The sequence below is a fragment of the Mus caroli genome, chromosome 4, assembly GCF_900094665.2.
Source record: "Mus caroli chromosome 4, CAROLI_EIJ_v1.1, whole genome shotgun sequence".
Taxonomy (NCBI): Eukaryota; Metazoa; Chordata; class Mammalia; order Rodentia; family Muridae; genus Mus; species Mus caroli.
The window spans coordinates 59,948,395-59,968,519 of record NC_034573.1 but is presented as its reverse complement, the minus strand read 5'-3'; the positions used below and the strand labels follow the sequence as shown (position 1 = coordinate 59,968,519).

Here is a 20,125-nt window from a genome sequence, read left to right as displayed (position 1 = left end):
CTCAGAATGTGTTCTATTTTAAACAAGCTTGCATGGGATGGTGGTTGGGAACAATAATATTTAGTGTTTTGCTTTAATAATCTGTCGATATCACTTAAGTCNAGTTTATATCTGTTGTAATTGAATTCTTACTTATCTCTGTTTATTTTTGTCTAAATCACCTATTGATTGGAGAAAATAATGTGCTGAAATCATCTACTGTTTATTATTTGGTTGATATTAATAAGTGTTCTCAACCCCAGTATTACACATTTTAATAAAATTGGGTACACTAAAAAAAAAAAAAAAAAAAAAAAGAAATCAAATAATTTTCTAATTCAATTTCATTGCTTTTGAGTGCACTGCCTTTGGCAAATTGTAGCCATACTTGTACTCATCTCATGTGTAACATGCAAGTGATGAGAGGAACAATCTTATAAAGTCTCTGTGACAATTAGATGAGATAGTGCATGCAGTAATTTAGTTATGATACCTGGTATATAAGTGTATAAATGGTGATGGTGGTAATAGTCATGAGGTGATCATAGCAGTGGTAACAATCATTATTCTGAAAGGCTTCATAATAAAAGCCAATTTTAAAAAAGTATATAAAAGATATTCAAAATATGACTTTAGAGAAATAAAATCAAACAAACTAATAGCATTTAACAGTAAGCTCATGGCAATGCAATTACAACTTTCAGTGCTCCAAAAAGGAGTTAATAGATCCATCCTATTTAACTTGGACAGCAGAAGTTGGTTCATAGAATGAGATCCTGGAATCTTTCAAATGTTAACCTGCTGAGAGCAGAGAGTAATCCAAGCTGCTTGGTAAGTCTTGAGTTTGCTATCTCATGAAGAACCAAATAAATATCCACACAGATCTTTTGAAGACAAACCTATGGAACATGAGAGATTCTAGGAATCCCATGTCACTCAAAAGAGAACATGGATTTGAGAGTATAAAGGTATGAGAATTAGTTTAGGATTAGAACGGAGGGGACAGTGAAGGAGATGCATGTATCTAAGCGGGTGAGATTCAGTAAGATATGAAAACCCTGAGAGATGTGACACTGTAATTCATGGAGGGCCACCCACTCCAGAGTTTCTGAGAAAGCTCCAGTTTCACGTTTTTCTTCCTGCCTCTGGCATGACAATTGGAATTGTCAGATGGTGTGTCCCAATTTCAGTTTCCAAAAATATAGCATATTGACACAGAATCTCAGGAGCTCAGGAGTACAGGAATCCCATGGGGCACTCTGTGAGGTTAATGAGGTTCTCCTATGATCTGGGGTAGTCACCCCTGATCTGCAGGCAGAATGGAGCATCTGCATAGCCTTTTGGAATGATTTCTGAACACATAGAGCTCAGTGCTTACAAAAGACAGTGAATGATCATATTTGGCTAGAATAAGTGCAACAATATTCTGATGCTGACATCTCTTGGTGGTAGGGGAAACAACATTTGAACATTCACTTGTGCTCAGATGTCCTATTCACAAGATATTTATTAAGCACTTACTACATTCAAGCATGCTGCAGACATAGAAAAACTTAGAATGGTATGCAATATGAACCATGGCATAAACTAGATGAACATTAAATGACTATTTTTAGGAGACTGAATAGATGGATAAATTTCTTCCCTTGCTATGCAAAGGATCTGGTTTGCCTTTAGAGAAGACAGGTAGATCCTTGGTGATGGTTGTCAAGCCAAGCTAGCTGAATCAGCAGTCCCAGGGTTGGTAAGAGACTCTGTCTTTAACAATAAAAAGGACAGGTCCTGAGGATAGATGCTAAGTTCACCCTCTATCTATCCACAGTACACAAAAATACACAATGCCACATCTACATACATACTCAAATACACACACACACACACACAATTGTTGACAGAATGAATGAATTATCTAATAAGAACATTATATCTCATGAGATAAGATTTATTCACAGGGATCAGAAGCTAAGTATAAAGCAAAGGACTGCAGCATAGGCAAAACTACCACTTACCTCTGTTGCTCAGGTAGGATGGGGTATTTAAGGAGGTGAGGTGAGAGAAAAGGCAAGGAGAGCTTACAGAGCCCAGGGTATATGTCAGGCATTGTACTTTCTAGTGTCACTATGATGCCCCATTTCATTCCCATATCTTCTCTACCAGTTAGAGATTATCACTGCCATTTTATGGATTATAGAAGCGTGGTGTTAAGAATTTTATGGGGCTGGAGATATGGCTCAGTGGTTTCAGGGCACTTACAGCTCTTCCAGAGAACTAATATTTGTTTCCCACCATCCATATCAGGTGAATCCAACATTGTAGTATGCAAAATTCTTTCATGGCCTCTGTCAGCACTAGCATGGTATATGCATACATGCACACCAACACATACATCAAAAGAAAAAGAAACTAATTTACAAAGCTTGTCGAAAGCTAGATGTTTGTTAAAGTTGAGAATTTCAATTTAAACTTCCATATTTAGATAGAATCAAAGATCAGTTTCTTTATAGTAGTTTTCATGAATTTTCTATTCCTTGGGCTCCTTTGCGCCATTTATCTCCACTGGTACTATCCGTATCCTCCACCCCTGTTCAATATGCCCTTTGCCACTTGTACTGGCTAGTTTTGTGTCAACTTGATACAGGCTGGAGTTATCACAGAGAAAGGAGCTACATTTAGGGAAATGCCTCCAAGAGATCCAGCTGCAAGGCATTTTCTCAATTAGTGATCAAGTGGGGAGGTTCCCTTGTGGGTGGTGCCATCTCTGGGCTGGTAGTCTTGGTTCTATAAGAGAGCAGGCTGAGGAAGCCAGGGGAAGCAAGCCAGTAAAGAACATCCCTCCATGGCCTCTGCATCAGCTCCTGCTTTCTGACCTGCTTGAGTTCCAATCCTGACTTCCTTTGGTGATGAATAGCAGTATGGAAGTGTAAGCTGAATAAACCCTTTCCTCCCCAACCTGCTTCTAGGTCATGATGTTTGTGCAGGAATAGAAACCCTGACTAAGACACCACTTAAAGAAATTGACCCCCTACTTTGGATCTAGCTTCTATCTTTTGGGCGCATGAGGACAGAAGCAATGGGATACATCAATTTTAAGTTTTTCACACATAAAGGTCTGATAGTGTTAAATCTATTTTCTCCATTGTAAAATGTGATTGATTCAACTCCAAATTTAACTTAAACTTGATTTTCTTCTTGCAACTTGGCATTTCCAAACTAAGAATCAATCAAACCCCTAATTATAGACAGTATATGAATCAACAATGCCAAGGTGTTTCTGGTTGAATTTCTAAAGCAATGCATTTTATGCCATTCTGATCAGCCAGAAGAGAGGGTGGGGGTTACTAGGAGAAGAAATGAAAGGCAAATTAGATTATTAGCTTTCTGCTGCAGCAGTCTATATATCCCAGTGGAATCTCATTCCTGCAGCAAAGCACCTTCCCCTGCAAATAAGGATGCAAGCCAAAACCTGATATTAAACAGTACCTTGGAAAGTATAAGGCTCAATATAAATACATTGCATGGATGGATGAAGGGATGGATGGATGGATGGATGGATGGATGGATGGATGGATGGATGGATGGACAGGTGGATGGATAAATGGATGGACAGGTGGATGGATAAATGGATGAATTGACAGAATGTACATAAATACATATATGGCTACAGTGTTTGTGTCATTGCATGCACTGAAAAACTGGAGATTTTTATGTCCTTTCTGCTTCTTGCAGGCACAGACTAATAGCTTGTATAGGGGAGAATATTCTGGAATGGATGTATTTTAGCTTAATGATCTCTGTAAAACCTACCCTAATGTAAGTGCTGATGTTCAGTTCCTTTGGCCAAAATGTCTAAAAAAGTCACATTTGCTTCTGTCCCTTTGTGAAGTTTTGTTTCCATGGCAATTCCCCAAACCCTAGAGGCTGCTTATCAGCATCTGACCTTCACCTATGTATGTCCTTCCTTCCTCTTGATTCTTAGAGACAATTATAGTCATTCAGACATTTTCTTAGTAAATTGTTGCTCCAGAATACTTTTCAGTTTCATTCTTTCTACCAGTTTATCCCTCATTTTATAAATTCCTATTTCTTGTATTCTGTTTCTGCAAAGAAACATTCAATTCTTAATATGTTCTAAGAATCCATTTGACAGAGAGGTAAATAAGTAGAAAATCCACAGCAGACATATTTCTGTATCTGTCCTAGAAATCGTTATTTTGTTAAATCTAGTGCATGCCACAATGAGTATAAAGCAGTTGATAGCATCTGCTACCATTAGTTCTTTCAACCTTCTTAATGTATAGTCCATTTTATCACTGTTTACTAGGAAAAGCCAGTCAATAAGCTATATAACTCCACTACTCATGATGAACTCTAAAGACCTTGGATTTTGTTTGAGGTTTACATTACATGAGAGATATGATTTGTTGAGTGATGTCTCATTGAAAGAGTGTACCCAATCTCTGTTCTGTCAGTTGGGCAACTTCCTCAGCCTAGCATTCAGATTTGTGTGGCCAGGTAGCCTTCCTGATAGTGAAAAAAATGTCTTTGTCCCATTCATACCTACTGCTGCCTGAACTAGGGAGAAAGAACTTCTTCTCAGAGATCAAAGTTTTGTTTTATATTATTCACTGGATGGGACATCATCTTAGTTTCTTTCCTGTTGTTGTTATAAAACAGGGTAACCAAGGCAACATATTTTTTAAAAGCATTTAATTGGGAGCTTACAATTTGATGAAATTAGAGTCAAAGGCCATCATGGCAGTCAGCAAGCAGGAAGATATGACACTTGAATAGTAACTCACATCTTGAGACACAACCATGTAGAAAGAGAACTGAGAATGGCACAAGTTTTTGGAAACCTCCTTCCCGGTGACATACCTCCTCTGACAAGACCACACCTCCTATTCCTTCCCAAACAGTTCCACCAACTGAGGGCCAAGTATGTATGCAAACATACATTTCAGTAGAGGCCACTCTCATTCAGACCACCACTGACATTCTCTCTCCAAGTTGTCAGCTACAAACACAACTTGTATGCAATCATTCAAACTCTATTCATCTTTCTAAGAACTTTTTTGGAGCATGTTTTGTAGCATGTTTTCTTACATGTTCCTTTTGCTGAAGAGTTGAATTCATAGCCTCTTAAATAGAAACTTCCCTTGCTCATTGCTACATGTGAAGTACTAATTGGTATGGAGTGTGGCATGGTATGTTTGCTATTTAAGGGAACCTCCATTGACAGCCCTAGCCGCTCATGGACCTTTTTCTCTTAGATAACATTTTTGTTAGCTTACACATGCTGTAGAGTTACTAAAATATTGATAACCTTAACCATTTGGGACACTCAGAAAAGAAACAAAATTTGTTCTTTCTTTTTGTACTGTGGTTATTTTAGGTTTTAGGGATATCTCATCTCCTGACACCAGAATAAGCCATAAAGTAATTTATTCTTTCATTTAACCTTTGTCCCACTACTGTAACAACTGAAAATGTTCCTCCTATATGACACATAGTCTTAATACTGGGAAGAAAGACAAGGTTCCTTTCTTAACTAAGCAACCTGTAGATCTCAGGTATGAGTTACATATGGAAGACACACTGATTCAAGCTATGTGTGTGTGTTTTTTTTCTACAAGCAGCTCACTGTATGTTAATATAAAATAGATGTCCATAAAATTCCAAAGTTGAATGGCATTATATCTCTTCTTACTCTGGACCCAAGAGGGGTAGCTATGCTAATGGGCATTCTTTTTTAATGATCAGTGCCCATATTACATTGATTGATAATATCATTGTACTCCTGAAAGTGATTATGCATGTACTGATATGCCACCATCTTTCAGATATTGGGTTAGGCACTTAGGTGGTATCCAAAGGGTTTTATTGTGCCTATACTAAACACTTGTCTGGTGCATACTTCTTCTTGAAGTCTTTTGGCCTCCCCCAATGACACATATCCAACAAGGCCATACCTCCTAATCTTTTCCAAACAGTTTTACAAAGTGAGGACTAAGCATTCAAACATATGAATCTTACACTGGTATATTGATAAAAGAATTAAGTATGCTTATCTAAGGGGACTATGAAGAAATTCCATTTACTGTGAATCTCAAACAGTGATGGAAAGGGATAGGGATAAGGGAAGAGTTGGAATAATATCTAACGAACAACACACAACATGGACAACTTGATAATGTTGTTTACTGTAGGGGTATTTCAGCAATTCAGGCCCGCTAGTACCTGGGCCAGGTCATAGAAAACACATGAAGTCTGAATGTGTGATAGGCTTTAGATGCCAGGCTCATGAATGTGGACCACATACTATGAACAGATGCTGTAAAATATCTCAAGGGGTTTTAGCAAGGAGAGAGATAGCTTATGTGCCAATACCTTTCTTATCCTACAAGCAGCAACAGAAGCAGAGGGAAGGGAGGGTAGCTGAAAATACCAACTTCATAGAAAAAGTGAGATAGTGACTTCCTGCAGTTATAGGCTATGATCAGGAAATATAAACTAGAATAAACCCTTCCCTACCAAAAGTTGGCTCTGTTTAATGTTTTATCACAGCAACAGAAAAACAGACTAGAGCAGTGCTCCTCCCTTAAATAAATTCATTTAAGCAAGTTGCCTACATCTAAATTAAAAGTCATTCTAATGAGTATCACCATTGGAGTTAAGCTTCCATACATAAATTTTCAGGAACAGTCCAGTCCATACAATCTATTAAAGCATTCCTTTGAAACTATTATACTCCAACAATATGTTGAATCTTTTCCCAATGTTTTTTCTGACAAATAATAGAGTGATATTTTATTAAAATCTGTGTCATTATACAACTGCAAATAATGTACTAAAATGCTTCACAACTTTAAAAAACATGGTTGTATGACTGTTTTTGTAAGATAAAAAACCAAAGATTTTCAGGCATCTAGTCATCTAAATGGTAATGATTTTGATGCAGAGACTATCTGGAAACAGAAATTTTAGAAATATGTTATTTTTTATTGGATATTTTATTTATTTACATTTCAAATGTTATCCTCTTTCCTGGCTTCCCCTTTGAAAACCCTCTATCCAATCTCCTATACCCCTGCTTACATTAGGGTGCTCCTGCCCCCACCCCCAACTCCCACCTTGCCACCCTGGCTTTCCCCTACACTGGGGAATTGAGCTTTCAGAGGCCCAATGGCCTCTCCTCCCATTGATGCCAGATAAGACCATCATATGCTACATGTGCAGGTGGAGCCTTGGATCCCTCCATATGTACTCTTTGATTGTTTGTTTAGTCCTTGGGAGTTCTGGGGGAGTCTGGTTGGTTGATATTATTGAAGATGTTATTTTTTAATGGGTTCTATTTGAAATACTTGTGGGATGGTTTCAGACATATGTGAAATTTACCAAATGAAGGTAAAGAGAAAATTTAAAATACAGAGTAAAAGTCAATGGTCTAAACCTAAAAAGTAGAGGCAAAGAGGTAAAGCTCAAAGAATTAGAATCAAAGGGGTTTCAGGACAGACCCCTTTGTTTACTGTATAACCAGCCCCAGAACACTCCTGGTGATGCAGATCTAATCTACTTATTCCACCCTTTCAGTAAATTTACTTTAATTTAGCCATGCAAAATTCTCCTTCACACACTCTGCCCTCTTGTTTCGGTTTTTAACAGTTTGTTTAGGAATCTAAAGAGAGAAAGACAAGTCTGGATTTTTTCTGTGAACCTCTAAGTAAACTCCTGAAGAGAAGTAGATAGCCTAGAGTGAGGGTTGTAAGTATATGATTTTATGTGCGTATGTGCACTTGGATCTGGATGGACATATATTCATGTGATCATGCAAATGAAGGCCAGAAGTCAACACAATTGTTCCTCAGAGGTTGTCAACCTTGAATTTTGAGATGAAGTCTTTCATTCTTCTAGAACTTGCCTCCTAGGCTTAAGGTAGTAAACCACGACCTCTAGAACACTTCCTTCTTCTTTCTCCTCCGACCTGGGATCAGAATTGTACACCATCATTCTGGCTTTTTAAAATTATGTGTTCTAGAGATTAAATTCAAATTTTTGTGCTCAAAACAAGCAACTTTTTGTCTGTGCTGGCCATATCCAATGTCATGAACAGGGGATATTCTTATTCTGTGATATGCATGTTTCATAAATTAAGTTTCCAATCCATCCTGGTGAAATTGTTTAACAGTTTCTGACTATGAAACACTTCTCTATGGAAGGCTTTATATATGTCCCATCATGTAATCATCATGGCAGTCCTATGAGATATTTGATATTATGCTCAGCATGTATGCCAATTATCCCAGGTACTTTCTGTTGGTGTGATAAAACCATGAACAAAAACAACTTGTGAAGGAAAGAGTCTAGTTCAGTTTATTAGCTATAGTCCATCATGAATGGAAGTCAGGGGAAAACCCAAGGTAGGAATCTGGAACACGCATCTTAAGCAGAGCCCACAGGGTTGTACTCTGCTGGCTTGCTTTCTCTGGCTTGACAATTCAAGAATACCGATCCTTGTGTGACACAGATTATAGTGAGCTAAGCCTTTCTGCATTAATAGGCAATGAAGAATATCCTTACAAAAGGCCCCAAGTATGATCTGATGGAGGAAAATCTTCAATTGAGAATTCCTCTTCCCAAGTGACTTGTTTTGGTTAAGGTACAAAAACTATCAGGTACCCCTTGGAATAGAGGTCTGGGGAACATAGCAATTCAAACAGCTACTAAGGAATATATTATTCAGCTATACCTCACAGTCAAATATACACAAGGCAAAATACTTAAAGAATGGGGTATTCATTCTGGTTTCAGGGGTTTTGGTTGATACTCCTTTAGTTCCATTGTTTCTGGAACTCATAGTGGCTGAGAATCAAAGACAACAGTGGAGTGGGCAGAAGGGGCCAAAGACAAGAACCATTCAGCACATTCCAACTTCATCATCTGTTTTCCCTACCTGGGTACTCACCCCTACTCCAGCTGTTCCTCCAACCATGAACTCATGAGTAAAATCATTTATCAGTTAATGGGAACAGACTACTTATTATCCCATCATTTATTTTTAATCTCATTTTGGAATGTATTTGCATTTGGGAACCAATTTTCCATTATATGGGTGTTCTGGTAATATTCTAAATCCAAGATGTAAGAATGGGTAAGAATGGAATTTAAATCCAGAATAGTCCTCAAAGAACACACTTGTTCTGCTACCTCTTAGTTAATGGAACCACAGGATATATTTTCATTTACTTTGTAGAGGGAGTTTAATACTGTACAATTATCAGCAAGAATGGCCTTTTAAATTGAAATGGGAAGATTGCCCAGTTTTAGAAGCTGATTTTCTTCCTTCCTTCCTTCCTTCCTTCCTTCCTTCCTTCCTTCCTTCCTTCCTTCCTTCCTTCCTTCTTTCCTTCCTTCCTTCCCTTTCTTCTCCCCTTCTTTCTTTTTTTTGTTTTTCTTTATTTCATTTTCTTTTCTTTTTGTATTTACCAAAAGAAACATCAAGCCTATTTTGTTTAAGACAAAACCTAATAAAAGGTTGGAAAATATGGTTTGTTCTCAACCCTGTTTTATAAATGTAATTTTATGTTTTATTAATTACTATTTATTCTTGATAATTTTGCCCATTTGTACAAAGAAACATGATCATGTCCATCCTAATTCTTCCCTCAAATGTTTTCAAATACCAACAACTTAATCCCAACCCAATATAATGTCCTCTTTTCTGTCTTTCCCTTCCTCCCTCCTTTCCATTTCTTCTTGGCTAGTATTCCCACTAGGGAACTATAGGATTCACCATATCCTCCATGCTGTCTCTATATCCTCACCTGACAGAATTATTTTTTATGTATGTGTTTTCCAGGTTTACTGAAAAGCCCTGTGAATAAGACAGCCTTAACACTGATTGCTGTGAGCTCCTGCATCTTGGCCATGGTGTGTGGCAACCAGATGTCCTGTCCACTTACTGTGAAGGTGACTTTGCATGTGCCTGAACACTTCATTGCAGATGGTAAGAGCCCAGCATTGACAATAATCCACAATTACTTATCACCTTGTACCTCAGTGGTCTATATTGCCATGCATAGCATAACTTCAGAATTCTTTAATGTTCAGTACAGGAGAAAAGGGGTATCCCATGACTCTAGAAGAAGCACGTATTACTTTAAATGCCTGATTATTAGACTTAAATTAAATCAAATTAAATTAAAGGGTACTTTATTATGTGTATAAGGATAACTAAATGAGGGTTTCAAAAAAATTAGTGAAGAATGACTAGGTTCCTTCAAAAAAAAATTCTAAGAGCTCGATCAAGATTCTCAATTCTGTTTCAAATTAAAAGTACTGTGCAAATGTTATTATATAATTAAAAGCATATGACAAGGAAAACCCTATGAGTTTTACTAGAATTTTTGAATGGTCTAGGGAATGTTTGTATCTTGTTCCCTATAACTGTGCTTTTCATGTGTCTTGGAAAATTCTACCACTTATTCTTCAGCCAATTAAATTGAATTAATGAGACACTGTAGTCACTATGGTCATTAGCAAAATGTGTCCAAGGAACTGATTAAGATGCTTGATGTCTATTGCTAAAGTGCCCTCTAAAAATTTCCATGTAGTTTGTTTCCTCCAGTGGGTGTACAGACCCCAACTCCCCAAGCCTTTCTCTTCACCTTACTGTTGCAAAGGTGCTAAAGTTTAACATGAGTGTTTTTAAAAGCTATTTCAGAGTGTGAAACTTTACCTAATTTCTATTTTAGTTCTTAATAGTTAAATACATTCTTTGTTATTTTATTCATGTATAAGATATAGTCTATTTACTCTCACTTCCCACCACTGACAAACTGCTTCCTTCCTACAAGTTTCTTTTCCCATTCATCTTGTTTTTCTTTGTGGCCCACTGAGTTCAACCAAGGGTATATATGTGACAATGGGTTTAGGATATCCACTGATTTTTTTTGTGGGCTCAGCATTGTGTATATACAGCTAAAGACAAACTGAAGGCAACATTTTCCTTTTTCCAGAATCCCTTTGTGTGAAACCACTCCAGAGCAAGAATAGTGCCCTGTGAACTCTCCTGTCCTCTGTAAATCAATTTAATTTTTCACACTTTTAACATATATACAAACTGAATTATGTTGATGATAAAGTATACTTGTGACTGCCACTCTACACATTTTATGAGTGCCAGGTATTTTTAAATTTACATTAAAATCTCCTGTTTCATCCTTATTGAATTATATGTACATATAAGACATGGTTTGTGTGTGTGTGTGTGTGTGTCTGTGTGTCTGTGTGTNGAGAGAGAGAGAGAGAGAGAGAGAGAGAGAGAGAGAGAGAGAGAGAGAGAGAACAGAGATAGGTGAATTCCAGAATCCACGTGTGACTGCCAAACTAAGATGGAATGATAGGAATGGCAAACATGAACTGGGTAAAATCACTGTGAATGGCCTGCACCAAACCCAGACACACACTCACCATCACTCACCTGTCACTACCCATTAGCTATTATACTTTAGGAGGTAGTGATACCCAAGCTTTAGTTACTGGTTTGTACATATGTAGAAAACAAGATCAGTTACTCAACAGTAGGGTAAAACAGTTTGATAGCAATGTCCCCAGGCTTAGAGATGATACCAGACTTACTTCAAATGTTTCTTATTTCATCTGCTTTGCCTTTCGTTGACTGGGTCTCTGTATATACAAAAGTGGAATGATCGTTCTACTTGACTCATAGCTTTACTGGGAATGAGATAACTTCTTCTTCTAGATAGTTATCAAATTTTCAGACAGCATGCATCTGGCAAAGTAAAAAATAAAGAGGGTGCCGAGAAACATGCAGAGAAATTTGGGGGTCAAATTTCAGTACTACCCCCTATAAGTAAAAAATAAAGATGACTCAGAAACTGGAACTTGTTCCTGTACCAGATGGAACTGACTTCTCCAATTCAAGAGATGACTATGCAATGATAATCCATCTTTTCTCATCAGGAATTCTAATTTCTGGCAGTACTTGAAATCATGAGGATAACTTTGTGTCTGTTTCTCCAATGTTAGCCTCCACTCATTTTATCTTAGTATCTCTGCATGTGTTACTCACCTCATCCCTTCATTAACAGTCCTGCATGGTCCTTACCACTCACAGATGACAGATAAGAAACAGGGACTCATGGATACATAAAACACAGTCTTCCCTGGAGTAGAGAAGAGAAAACGTATTTCTTTTATGTGCTGTGTGGTACGACAGGGTACTAACTGTAGTTCCTAGAGAAAGCAGGCTGCTACATAATAGGAAAAGGAACAAGAAGCATTGATAATATCTATTGTCCTGGACTACTGTCACCATTTAGCACTGATAATCATTAGTGCACAATGGTCTATCATAACTACATAAATACAAATAACAGTCGCACAGTTTAATGATAGTTTAACTCTGTTTATACAATTAGATTATATGTAGCCTTTCCTTAAAATGGCTAGCTACGTGGGGGTAAAATCACTATGAAGCTTGTCAGGACAACAGCTCATGTCAACTATAAGGAGCTCCAGTTGAAACCAGGTCTCCTAAAGACCACATTCCTATGGCAGCTTTCATCTTTTATTCCCACAGTTCCCCAGGACTCTCAGCTGCCAAGGTGCTGGACCTTTCTCAGCAGGGAGAGCTTTCAGCCAACCTTATCCATTGAGCTGTCTGTGGTACTGAAATATTAGTTGGGGCTGAGTAATGTGTCCCATCTTCAGAAGAAAATGAATTCTGACCCCGTGTTCCTGTATAGTTATACTTGATGCTTAGTGCCCATTATGGGGAAAAGGTCAAGACGACATAGCACTTGTCCAGAGCACAGCTGGCAAGAGCAATACTGACACAATTTCTATCCAAGCCTTTGATAATCTCACCCCATAACCCCCGCCTGGACTTCTTTAAGACCACAGTGGCTCTTGTCCACTAAAACACACTGAAGAAATGTAACAAATTTGCACATAAGCTTACCTAATTCCACATTTTTCTCCAGATGCTATCTGTAAGACATCTGCACATGTCTAATAAGCTCCAAGAAATAGTTAACCAGATTCTGGAGGTGGAGCCTGGGTATTATCATGTGTGAGGATTAAGAGATGCCTTAATGGAATTTTGAGAGATACGTTGTTTGTTTACTTTTTCATGATCATAACCAATGTCTAAGGTAGTAAGTTAAAGGGTGAGAGATATTTTGTGGCTCATGATTCTGGAATTTCCACTCAGGAACGCTTGACTTTGTTTCTTCATGTCTCTAGCAAAACGGTGACATCATGGTACAAAGGTGTGGCAGACCAAAACTGCTTGTTTTATGACAACTAGGAGGCAAAGAACAGAAGGGACAATATGAATCTTGGAATTGTACACTTCCTGTGAATTGACTTATTTTTTTCCAACAAATTTTGACCTCCAAATAATGCCACGTGAATATATTATAGTTATAGGTCATTTCATTCCATCAAAACTTTTATTGTTTTTCATTCAATATGGAAACCCAGTAAACAAGACTACATGTGAATGGATAATATATTTAGATTAATTAGCTCCACTGTAGTGTAGGTTCCTTCATCAGGGATTGGGTATGTATTGGAAGGGAAACTAAAATTACCAAACAAATTTCTTATATGTCTCATTCATCTACAGCTCAATTTACTGAGATGACTTCATTCCATTCTTGAACCAAAAATCATAAGGCAGAATGTATCACCTTCATTTTGCATATGAAGCTTGGCAGGAGAACAGCTCATATTAAGAGAAAGAGTGAAGTAACACCATATAGAAGGAGAGGAAACATAAATGCTTATTTTTTTTATCACAGTTCTATATCCTACCATTCACCAAACTTCCAGTAAAGAAGCCACTATGATGACTAACAGTGTAGAAAGGACCAGTTCTTGGAGATCTCAGAAAGCAAAAGTAGAGCTCTGAGTGTGAAAAGTGGAGGCTTTCTTTGGTAAAGTCTTCTTTTGCTGTTGACTGTGTGACCTTGTGCCCACTTCCTAAACTTCTCAAGCATAAGTTTCATTATCTATAAATTGGGGATAATAGCATATTTATCACCTGAAATTATTATGCAGAATAAATGAAATAATGCTCATGAAGCACTTAGCTGAATACTGAAGACGTAGTAATGGCTCAATAAATCATACAAATGCTAGTAGTTGTTGCAATGTTTTTTTTTAATATGAGAAGGGGCTCATTGCAAGGTAATGAGTCCCCATCACAGGATACCTGCAAGAACAAATGACCCCATTCTATGGAGTCATAGAAGTAAGGAGAAGGCATGAGTTGGGCTAAACATATATTCTGTTTCATTAAAAACCATTTTATCAGAACCTAAATTTTCAAACCACTTCATTTTTGAATCTTTTTACAATATGTTTATTTTGTCTTTAATATTTCATCTCTGATTGTCACCCATTATTTGAGGAGTCTCAGATATAATGAAAAACTCTGATGTGTGGGGTTAGGGAGACAGAGAGTTTCTAGAATACTTTTCTAATCAAAGTCATGAATTTAGCTCCAACAGAAACACACACACACACACACACACACAAACACTAGAGAGATTTGAATAAAACTATAATTAATACAAATATTAATATTATAGAAATATACCTATGTTAAAAATGTACTTTTTAATAAGTTCAGTTTGAACTATTAACCTCATTTTGTTAGATGAAGTAAGATAGTTGTCAAGTCTCCTATATTTCTTATAACTGAGTTATTTAAAGTCTGAGTGTTCGTTCTGATCCTGGAAAATCAATTATAAATGCCCACATATCAGGATGCTGTAGTTTATTGATACGCCACACTATGGATATTTTTGAACACATATTTGTTTGCAATGTATTCTTTCTGAAATTTTATAGTCTCCTTGGCCTGCTTGTCTTGTCTTTCAACTCAAGAGAGGAAGGTAATACAAGGATTCATGACTTTAATAAAGGACGAGGTTCATAATTGGCTGCAGAGCTAGTTTACTGTGATTTGAATTCATGGGAGGAGTATTTTCAGTCCTGAGAAGGGAAAATTACACCACACTGAAAGTGACTGCTTAGCCACAAGCTGCCAAGCAATTTATTTTAGAAAGTAGTTCCTCAGGCACCCTGCTCTCTGGACTCATCCCAGGCTTTGTTTTAAAATGTTCAGTGTTAATCACAGATGTTCAAAGGCACATCATGGTACAGGTTAATTGGTGGAAGTGCTGCACAATATGGCCCCTGCCTTTTTCATTCTTAACTCATCTGCACAGACTTAATGTTATTAAGACAAGTGGACTGTCTTATTTCTGTCTGCTGCTCTCCAAACCCTGGCCTCTTAATTATTCTATGTGAGAAACAACGCTCCTCGCTTCAATGATATACACGCCTCCCATTTCAAAGCCCAAATGGCTTCCTTTAAAATACCACCTTCATGACATACACATAAGATACTCTTAACATCACCGAGTATTCCATGCACCAGTATTATTTTTGCCTTTTTAAAGACATCACAGTCTCAAAACTGCTGCCAGCGTGTCACAGAAATGGCTGTGTTACCCTCAAAACTTGCCTCTTGCATTAAAACTAGACTTTAAACTCCAGTTTTTAAAACTCAGAACTATTGTATTTTAGGGGGAAAATCTCTATAAGTTATGCTTTCCACAAAACAGTTCAGTGACTTCCATTGTCCTTTATGATCAAGACTGAACATGTCCTTTCTGGCCCTCTGAGCCCAAGTACTAAAATACTCACTGGTGCTTATCTTGGAGTTGTTGAATGTGTCACTGTGTCTACTTGCCTCACTGTAACACATTGGCTGAACTGTAAATTGACTCCCCTTCCCATCTCAGCCTGCTATAGATTCTTTGCTAATTGTTCTCCTTCAACCTTCCTTTTTTTCCTTTTTTAAAAGTATTTCTATTTGTGATTGTGCAATCCTTTGGTCAATTTCAGTTTGTCCCACATGGTTGCAAACCATAGAAGATAATATTTGCTTTATACATTGTATTTAGCACCTACAACAGTACCTTAAACAGAAACATTTGCTTAGTGAAAAAAATAATAAAGTGATTATAGCGAATAGGCTTCAATTTTCTCCAGGGCAAGGAAGACAGGATACTCATGTCCAAAATCTATTATAGTGGCTAATGAACAGTCTGACATGGTAAATATGTAATAGAACTCGCAGAGGTGGCAGGTAGACCCTGATGCTCTGAGAAGATACAACCTCAAGAATCTAAGTGCCAGAAATCTAAGACTTCCTCTTCTGTGATTGACTTCTTTCCCCACAGTTTCTGCACTTATTCCTGAAGATAAGCAACTCCAATCAAACTCACGACCCAACCATGACACAAAAAAAGAAACAAGGTTTATCTCAGAGCCCAGAAATAGGGAAAAATATAAATTGAGCTGAAATTCAGTATGCCCATGGGGGAGGAGGCAATGAAATACCAATAAATCATATTAATATGCTGAAACCAAGCTGAAGAAGTTGAACTCCAACCCAGACTTAATAACTATACGTGAGCAAGTACAGGAAGAAGGCAAGGCTAGCTTTCAGCCAGAATTAAAATGAGATCTATAATGAAACTGGTAATATAATTATAAACTGTGAAAGCTTTTTTCCCTCTTTCTTATTCTTATATTAATGGGCAACTTGCTCAGCAGTGGCTTGGCAGTGATGCCGGGAGATCTGGATGCCCCTTAGAGTGGACTCATTTTGTTTTTTTAAAATCTCTTCATTAAGAAAGTCTAAATTTGCTAAACCATAGAAGGAAAAAAAATATGCTTCAAGTCATTTCTTCCTTAAATAGTAACTGATCTCCAGGTTAAATGTGACAAGAAGGCTGGAGAGGAACACATCTAGGAAAACAATTCTAAGCAGCTGAACATGTTCCAGCCTCTATAGCTATCACAACAGCCAGTGGGATTGAGAGTTTTAATGACACTCTATACTAAGATGTTAGCTTGGCTTCCAACCAGAATGAATTGTTACTAATTTCCTTCGTTACAAAGGATAAAACTGTGTTTGACGTCCACAATTAGAGACTAATTTCTGTGTTTTGATAGCAGACGGAGTTAAAAAAAAAATGTTCCCAGGAACTGGGGGACAGAGGGTGGCTGCAAAGGATAGTACAATTCCATTTTATCACATAATCATTCTCTCCTGTTGTTTAAAATAAGGTTTCATTTCCTTTTAGACTGCAAGGGTAGAAGGTGGGTTGGGAGCTCTCCTGAGATGAAGATCAAGTCGCTATGGGTAGAAGGTACCATTAGTAGCTTGGTGTTTGCAAATGATGCAGGAATGAGATACTGAATGACAAAATGAAGGTAATGCATAACAATGTCAAGTATGTTATGTAACCCAGGAAGAGATGGGATCCTAATGCAATGTTGCCTCCTTCCTTTGGGTACATTATAACACAGCCCAACTTCCCCTTGCCTCTTCCAAACACAGTTTTAGGACATTGATTAGAGGAAGTGCCAGTCACCTGATGTTTTTGAATTCTCTTTGCCAACTCTGAGAGGGAGTATTACAAGGTGAGAATGGTGCCTCTTCTTGTTACTTGTTTATCTTTTTCCTCTTTATAAACACAATGTAAGGCTTGGCATAGAGTCTTCATGCATAAAGCTGGATAAGTAAAGAAATCCCAAGGGAGAGCTTACTTTCTCTCACCTATAAAGAATAAACTAAGTGCTTAAAGTCCTGAAGATCACTGTTACTTTATTCTTTCAGATTATTTATTACACATGTTTTCCCCCTTCTTTCCCCATTCCTCTCCTTCTCTTTCTCCTAGTTTCCCTCTGGCCATCACATGTTTGCATAGCACCTTCTCTGTGACACATACTCAGGATGAAGCAGTGAATAAAACCAAACTCTGGTATCTACCAGTTTGGTGGCAATAAAAACATGAAATACAGTGTGTAAGTCCTATCATGGTGTGTCTGACTGAATGCTGTGAAGAAGCACATGAAGAATAGCTGAAAACACTAAGCTATGTATGATTGATGTTGCTGAGGAAGGTGCTCATTGGTGTTATCCAATCTAGGTATTATACCACTGTAGCTTGCCTAGTGGACTATGGCTGATGGCATGCTTCACAATAAGGAGAAAGGATATGTCTCTGAATTTGTGTAGACCTTGTGTGGAAATGTCTTTATAATTGTAATAACAATAGCACTAGTAATAATAATGCATTCTTCCCTATGCTAAATGCTTTGCAAAGCATTGCTTCATTTATTTATGTTATCTTATAAAATATGTCCACATATTATAAAGTAAAGTCTATGTGAACCTACATAAGTCATAGGATAATAAGGACGCCATTTAAATCCTTTTTCATCATACATGCAGAAAGAATGATTTTATATTAACATGTATAAACATAGCAAGTTCAAGTATGTTATGTAACCCAAGAAGAGGTGGGATCTAATCTCAATACTGCCTCCTTCCTTTGAGACATTGAATATACTATAACACCATCCCTGGCTTCAGGAAGCATCACTCAGTGATTAAGATAAGGTCAATCATGGTCAACTCTGTACCTCCATGAATACTTCATGACTCTGGGCAAATGCCTACTTTCCAAACTGCAGTATCTTCATTGTAAATCATGGGAAAAATCCAAGAATCCACTATGTGTTAGTCATTTTGAAAGTAAGAGAAACACTAGACTTTAAAACTTGCAGGATGTTATAATATGTAAACTAAGTTAGGCACAGAAAGACAAACAACACATCTTCCCACTCATATAGAAGCTAAAAATATATGATCTCACAGAAGGGTAGAGTACCGGGTACTCGAGTTTGGAGATGGAAGGGGGCAGAAAGATCAGAAATGATTGTTCATTGCATATGAATGTGTCATTAGAGAGGAGGAATTTGTTCTAGTTTCCTATAACATACTGTAGTAATATGGTTAGCAATAATTTCTTCCATTTTTTCAGAGTGATTAAAAGATAAGATATTGGCCATTTTTAAATCAAAAGAAATGATAAATGTTTTGGTGAGGGATCTGAAGTAATAACTTCCCTGAATTAATCGACATATAGTAATTACATGCGTTAAGGATTTTACACTGTACCCCATACACATATACATTTCTGGGTCAACTTAAAAATATTCATTTATGTTATGAGGTGTAAGACCTCCTGTTAGTATCATGTTAGTCTTCCTAGTGTTGTCTCTTCAAGATGGTTCAAATCAATCCCTGTAGCCATACAGTCCCTGGTGTAGATGCTGAGAGCAGAGGCAGCTGAACAAACTTCCCACAGCCCACAAGTTGCCATTTGAAGAAAGCTTAGAAGGATCACGGCCAAGTTTCTCTGGGGACTGCAAGCTCCCAAGGCTGTCTGGATGAAAAAGAAAGTTGTGGGAAGTGACTGTGGTGGGGAAGATATATCCCCATCTCTAGCTCTCAGCTCCAGATGCCAAGGGACTTTCAGCATCCTCAGTGCCAGTGAGAGTATGCGAGGAGGAAGCATGCAATGTTTTCCAAAGGGAGATTATGAGATGAGAAGAATAATTACAACCTGTGCATCCCCCCACCCAGCTCTCAATACCTAGTAAAGCCTTGCTATTTTGCTTTCTTCCTCAGCTGGCCCCTTTGGGTTATCTAAAGCAAATATATCTTCAGCTGTTCAGTCTTAGGATTCCCTAAAGCTGTTGGTAACTCCTGGAATCTTTGCTAATGCCCTGAGCATCTGATCATCAGACTTGCCTCTTGGTCATTGGCTACCCATGATGCTCCTGGCTATGTCTTTCCTTTATTATAACTCTGCTTCACATTTGAACTTTTTCAGTAAATTCATACTTTCAGATGTGAATCTGACATTTGCTGAGCTCAGGATAAGAAATCAAATTCTGGGAAAAGTTCAAATGTAACAAGCATTAAAGTTGAATGAGCTGGTAAAGAGGACATGGGCTTCGGAGAAAATCCCATCCACAGGATTCGAATCTATATCCTCGCACTTACTAAATATGTGTCTTTTTTAAAATATTTTTTATTACGTATTTTCCTCAATTACATTTCCAATGCTATCCCAAAAGTCCCCCATACCCTCCCCCCCACTCCCCTACCCACCCATTCCCACTTTTTGGCCCTGGCGTTCCCCTGTACTGGGGCATATAAAGTTTGCAAGTCCAATGGGCCTCTCTT

The 20,125-nt window shown here is 37.7% G+C and overlaps 1 protein-coding gene across 4 annotated transcripts in view; it reads left to right on the top strand.

The window, feature by feature from the left end:
- Positions 1-20,125, top strand: part of Astn2 (astrotactin 2) — a 955,818-nt gene that overhangs the window by 362,187 nt on the left and 573,506 nt on the right. For all 4 annotated transcript variants that reach the window (XM_021160105.1, XM_021160104.1, XM_029476272.1 and 1 more), the window contains one exon: positions 9,836-9,982. In XM_021160105.1, the coding sequence (XP_021015764.1) occupies positions 9,836-9,982 (147 nt within the window). The remainder of the gene's footprint in view (positions 1-9,835; positions 9,983-20,125) is intronic.